Source organism: Grammomys surdaster, unplaced genomic scaffold (assembly GCF_004785775.1).
Source record: "Grammomys surdaster isolate TR1022 unplaced genomic scaffold, NIH_TR_1.0 185, whole genome shotgun sequence".
NCBI lineage: Eukaryota > Metazoa > Chordata > Mammalia > Rodentia > Muridae > Grammomys > Grammomys surdaster.
In genome coordinates this window covers 7,511,481-7,518,138 of record NW_021604630.1, presented here as the reverse complement: position 1 = coordinate 7,518,138, position 6,658 = coordinate 7,511,481, and the positions used below count along the sequence as shown (strand labels likewise).

The following is a 6,658-nucleotide window of genomic DNA, read 5'->3' as shown; positions in this document are numbered from 1 at the left end:
GTGTCCCTGTGTACATGTGTGTGCATATGTGTGTGTACAAGTGTGTGTGCTGTACCTTGCCTTTTTCTATGAAGTGGCCCTATAAATTGCATCATAAAAGAAGTCAGTAAAAAGCAGGAGGCAGGATCTGAGAACAATGTAATATTTAGTGTTCTTGTTGCTGACCAAGGTGCTCAGAATAAAGCAAATAAATTTATGACTTAAAATTTAGTAAAAAAAAAAAATCTGGTAAGAGTCTCAGTTTTCATAAACTGTTAAAATGAAGAAAATGATACTTCAAATATTTTAAACTTGTCTAAACAGATATACACATATATATTTAGTATATATGTGTGTAAACATATGCATGTATGTATATATTTGGTATACAAATATTTCACACAGTGCCCACATAATATATAAAAATACTTCTATATTGTTTCTGTGATAGCTAAAACAAATAGTTAAAGAAATCATTTGCCTCTGCAGAATTCAGATAAGATGTATTTATTGGGGTCAGGAAAGATGATAATGGGTGTCAGAAAATACTATGTGCGAAGCCTTCTTAATTTTGTAAGAAACTAAAACTAGCCTTTCTATTTTCTTCAATAAATACTATTTTAGTAGATTCAGTTCTGCAGAGAGTGGGGCCATTTGCTATGCAAACATGTATCAAGAGTAATCTAAAAATCTGAAGATGTCATAAACCATTTTATAATAATTTAAGGAAAAGAAGTTTCTTCAGGCTTAGCTAACTCCTCTGTCTCTACTGCAGCCATCAAAGACCTGACTCAGAGCTGACTCTCTGTTTAAACCCCTTCCTGTGGGAAAGTCCCTTTAAGATTACCCAACCTTGGGCTGGAGAGATGGCTCAGTGGTTAAGAGCACTGACTGTTCTTCCAGAGGTCCTGAGTTCAATTCCCAGCAACCTCCTGGTAGCTCACAACCATCTGCAATGGGGGTCTGATGCCCTCTTCTGGTGTGTCTGAAGAGAGCAATGGTGAATACATAAAACTTTAAGAAAAAAGGGGAGGCTGGAAGGGGGGGCTGGAAAGATGGCTCAATGGTTAAGAGCACTGACTGCTCTTCCAGAGGTCCTGGGTTCAATTCCCAGCAACCACATGGTGGCTCGCAACCATCTATAATGGGATTTGATGCCCTTTTCTGGTGTGTCCTCTTCTGGTGTGTCATAAGACAGTGACAGTGTGCTCACATAAATAACAAATAAATAAATCTTTTAAAAAAAATACCCAACCTTGTCCCAGGCACTTGAGGTCACGACACCACAGCTAACTGCAAGTTTTTACTTCTGTTAAACTGCATGTTCTACTGTCACTTGCAACTGACAACCTAGATATGGATTTCTGCCTTTAAAAGCTCCCTGCAGAAACTAGTTGGAGCTGCTCTGTGAGAACTATTTTCTCTCTAGGCAGTCATCGGTGGACTTAATAAATACTCTCAAATTCATACTCTGGTTTTGTCACTTGGTTTTGGGTCTTTGCCCCATGACGCTAGCCTCGTTGTTATTTGAATTCTTCATACAGGTTGACCATCCATCCCTCACCTAAGACCTGAGCATACCTCACGAGAGCTGAAGATCTGAAATCCAAAATGCTCCAAAGTCTGAAACTCTTCGAGCAACAAAGTGACATTCAAAGCTTTCTCATTTTACAGCAGTTCAGGTTTGGGATTTGGGGATTAAAAATGGTCAACTTGTAGAGTCTATGTAAATGACTTACATTTTGACAACCTTAAAATCTTGAAATACTTCTGCTCCAAGCCTTAGTAAGCATAAATAGATGTCAGAAAGAACAAGATCAAGAATGGAGACAAAGGTAGCTAGCTGCAAGTACAATGTGACGTTCCTGATGGCAGGCAGTGAGCTTGAGTGGAGGGGGCTGGCACAAACCACAGGCTCCTTAACAACAGTATCGATGGAGAAGTTACAGGGGTTGCTTATGCACATGGCAGGCAGACCTCTTACATTTCTGATTTGGGGACCTTTTCCCTTTCTCTGCAGCCCCTGTGCCAATGCCCAGCACCTGCACCAAAAGCATCCTTCAAAAGAATTAAGGAGAACAGAAGGGCCTCAGTTGTAAGCATGCCAGCATTCCCAAAGAGTAGGGCGATCTTCTACCTTCTAGTGTGGCCCACCTCTCTGCTAGGAACGGAGCCTGGTGGCAGGCGACAGCCACAGAAGGAAGACCAGGACCACGCAGAGAGATAGCCCACACCGACCGACCGCCAGACTTCCATTCACTCACCTGCTCCTGTAGCCTACTGTTTGCCCACACCCTGTGGCACACCATACACTCGAATGTGTCGATGTAGTTGTCCTGGTTAATGTCCTGTACGCCCCACTCCCGTTCCCGGAGAGTTGTCAGAAGTCGTTGGTTAGAGATCTCGCCCCTTAGCTTCCACTCCACATACGTTTCGTACAACTCGTCATCATAATCCAGTCTCCTAATGAAGCTTGCCAGTTCTCTGGGGTGAGAAAATTCCGATACAAGAATGGCACTTCTGTCACTTGGAAGCCAGTCTGCGATGGTGGGGGATCCGTAATAGACGGGCACGACCCCCAGCTTCAGTGGTCTCCAGAACTTCTCTGTGATGTAATCGTCACAGACCGCATTCTCAAAGGCAAGGATGAACTTATACTGGGCAATGACCCTGTAGAAGGCATCGGAGTCCATGGAGGCGGGGTTTTTCAGCTGCCGAGGAAGATCTCTGTTTTGTAAACACTCGCCATAGGAATCAACCTCAATGTAAGCCATCAGCTCCCGCACATAGCTGTCCCTGTCTGACGGCGGATCACAGTCCGACTGTACATACACCAGTGGGGCCAGTTTTTGTCTTAGGCTGTTTTTAGACTGTAAAGGAACGAGGTATCTGAGTGACTTAAGGACTTCCACGCCTTCCAAGTACTGCGTAGTCAGTGGTAAGTGGGAATGCCTGCTGAACGTGGCCGTGTGGTTGAATAAGGTGATGACTGGCTTATGGAAGAGCTTATAATTGTTTTTGGGGGACTCTTCATGGAAAAGGGCCCAGTCATGATGGGCTTTCCGAGGCAGAGGTAAGCTGTCTATGTTAAAGTCAGTACCTGGGAGGAAAAAATAAAATATGAATGAATATGTCCAAAGACGGTTGGTATCTCAGGGTAAGATCATAATAATATACAGGAGTCTGATACGATGAATAAGTGCCCCTCCAAAGTCCCCAAGGAGCCAATTGTGAAGCCTGTCCCCCAAAACTGACCAACAAAAGAATTATCAAATATAGGGATTGTCTTTTTCTTTTATTATTATTAATCATTTTATTCATTTACATTTCAAATGATATCCCCCTTCCTGATTACCCCTCCACCAATCCCCGTTCCATCTCCCCTCATCCCCTTCCTCTTTGCCTCAATGAGCCTGCTCCTCCACCCACTCACCCACTCCCACCTCACCCTTCTAATATCCCTCTACACTGGGGCATCAAGCCTTCCTCCCCTCCGACTGATGTCAGATAAAGCCATCCTCTGCTATATATGTATCTGGAGTATATGTATATGTATCCTGGTTCCATCCATGTATACTCTTTGGTTGTTGGTTTTAGTCCCTGGGAGCTCTTGGTGGTTCAGAAGCAAGCGCTTCTTAGCATCAGCAATAGTGTGGGGGTGTTGGTGTCAGCACATGGGATGGATCCCTAGGTGGGGTAGTCTCTGGATGGCGTTTCCTTCAGTCTCTGTTCCATTTTTTTGTCTGTGTCTTTCCTTTGGACAGGAACATTTCTGGGTTAAAAAATTTGAGACACATGGGTGGCCCCATCCTTCAGTTGGGATCGTGCCTATCTACTGGAGATGGTCTCTACAGGTTGTAGCTTCCCTTTGTTGGGTATTTTCACCATTTGCTTCTGGAAGCCTCATGCTTCCCTGGAGTCTGGGACTTACTAGTGGCTATCACAGTTCTCCATCCTCCTCTTCTACGTTTCTATTCAGTTTCCTGACCCTCAGTACTTCTCTCCTGTCCTTTCCAATACCTGTTCCTGCTCCCCCTTTTTCCCTCACCCTCTTCTTTCCCCCTCCCCAGCCCCTCCATCCCTCTAGCTCCTGTGATTACTTTGTTCCCCATTCTATGTAGGATTGTCTTTTTTTATTCTATACAAAAAGGTACTGGGGTCGGGGTGCCTGAGCAGATTTAAAAAGAGACATTATTCTATTGCCTTCTGAAAGTGTCTCTCCATTCCAGAGGTGCTGTCTACAGGATAACAGGAGAAATAGAGACAAGATAAGACAGACAGTACCTTAACAAGAAAAGGGCAGGGGAGCCAAAATGGTGGAACGCAACCAGGCTGGCCGATGGATTGATCAGGTTAAGTTGGGAGGGACCATGCAAGCATTGCCTTAAGAAATATGTGGGATAGATTTTTATTTATCCAAGATGACTGATTCCAACAGAGTGCAGTTGATCAATCTTAGTCAAAATGGTAGTCAGGGGCTTTTAAAGACAAAAGCATTGATAATAGTTCTATGTTACAGATCGCTCCAGGGATAGGCATGAATTAGCAAGCAGGTCAACAAATAAAAAGGCATAACAAGCTTATAATGAGGAGTGACTCTGGCTTCCATGGGATTAATTGAAAAACCTTTGAAATATGGTAATATGCAGATAGACGTGATGGATGTGGTGTGCAGTTATTTCCTGACCATGTGGGTAGTTCCACTCAGGAAAAAGTAATTTCTATGACTAAGGAAGAAAAATTAAGACTTTATCACAATGTGGATTTTCTGTGTGCTCCTGACAATGATACTGTGAACACTGGCTTGAGGTTTTTAAACATTAATGTAAGGAAATAGCAAAATCAAACACAAATGTACCAAATAACACCAAATAACTAGAGCAGTATAAAACATAGTCTTTGGTGGGCTGATAAACTCTAGTTACTTAAGGAAGCACAAATGCTCTCAAGTAAGTACAAACTCTTTGATGTCAACAGTACATCAGCTAGAAGTCAGATGAGACTGAAACTGCCTACTCACAACCTCCTGAGCTCACGGCAGGCAGGATGAGAGTCCTATGGGACACCTGTACCATCAAGCCAACAGTCCAAGGTCCTCATTAACTCTGTGGAGTTTAACCCCACCTTCACTGACAGGTAATATCCAAAGTGAAGGAGCCAACATTTGTAGAGGAAGCAGATGTCCCATACCTGACTGACTGAGGGGTGTAAGCATGACGGGGCGTTTCTGCGAATAGGTTTCATATGTTACTGGAATGGATCCACAAGAGGGTCCCTGTAATACCCGAATCTGGTAACTCACTCCCCATCAAGTGCACGATCCCCTACAGACTGACGAGGGAACCCGAGTCATAACCAACTTTGCACCTTGTGACTACTGTACCAATGTTGCTCACTAGTCCTTTTCTGTTCACTAATTCTGCAGTGTGTGACACCCCTCCCCATGTCAATCCAACGACACACTGAGCAGATGCTCTTATCTCTGTGGTACACTTACTTTCTCTCACTAGTGACTCAGAACAAAGAATTGTAAAAAGTGGGGACACTAGCTTAAGTCAGAGGAAACATACTGAACACAGAGAATTTGCAGGAAAAAAGATGCCTCTACCTTGGCAATAGGCTTGTGTTCTCAATCACTAGCAAGAGTGACCTATTATGTGTTTAATTGGCATTGGCTATATTTGGTATTAAGCCTCAAAAAGCATTCTCACCCACACGATTGAAATGTAACATACATGGTCCAGAAAAAAGGCTGACGGGATTGTTCACAGAGGTTAATAACTATCAACCCAGAAAAGAAACAGGGAGACAATGAAGGCAGATCTGGGAAGAAAGGCAGTTCATCATAGAGAAGCTACTGCTGCCTAGGCTGGTAGCAGCCATAACAAGTAGAGACATGGTTCAGAGCCATAGCATTGGAGGCCAAAGGGATATGATTAAAATAAATGAGACCCGAACCATGCATGGGCCACACTCCCAGCATTTGTAGGGCTAAGGAATCCTAGGTATCCCTTGGAAAGCTGAGGACTCCTGGTGTTCGAAAAGTCAGAGAATCTTATCTAGCACATAAGAGGCTGAGAGAGGAGGACCAAGAGTTTGGGGTCATTCTGGACTGCATAGTGAGACCCTGGTTTGTTTGTTTGTTTGTTTGTTTGTTTTTTAAAAAAGAAAAGAACACACACACAAGAAGTCAACAATTAACTGCTAGATTAGTTACAGAGGTTTTGAGCAAGGAACTCCTACCCACTGGCTGTCCATGGCTAATTGCTTGGTTATACATGGGAGATTCTTAATCCAGGTCCAAGTGGGACAATACAACAAAAACTTGAAGAGCAGAGCAGTGGACGGAGTGGAGGAAGCGTAGAGTCTGTGAGGTCCTGAGAGGATATATTGGCTTGGCCATACTGAGGGTCATGGGAAGTCCATATTAAGGATCCTCAGGCTCACTGGAAGAATGGCAAAGCCTTCTCTTCTGGCCCATGTGTAGATGTTGACAGTGTGTTCAGAAAATGTCCTCCATAGCTTTCTCCCCTTGGGTATTTGTGGCTAGCTCCCTTACAGAGACTGATCCTACCAAGATTGACTAAACCTGTCTAATACCATGAATGCCACCCCTTTGATTTTCTATATGTAATAATCTCCCCTCCTTGTTCAGCTCTGTGCCAATAATCCCGCCTCT

The 6,658-nt window shown here is 43.7% G+C and overlaps 1 protein-coding gene across 2 annotated transcripts in view; it reads right to left on the bottom strand.

The window, feature by feature from the left end:
• The window catches only part of Fut10 (fucosyltransferase 10), a 65,006-nt gene that overhangs the window by 16,575 nt on the left and 41,773 nt on the right, over window positions 1-6,658 (bottom strand). For both annotated transcript variants that reach the window (XM_028768201.1, XM_028768200.1), the window contains exon 4: window positions 2,244-3,079. In XM_028768201.1, coding sequence (XP_028624034.1) covers window positions 2,244-3,079 — 836 coding nt within the window. The remainder of the gene's footprint in view (window positions 1-2,243; window positions 3,080-6,658) is intronic.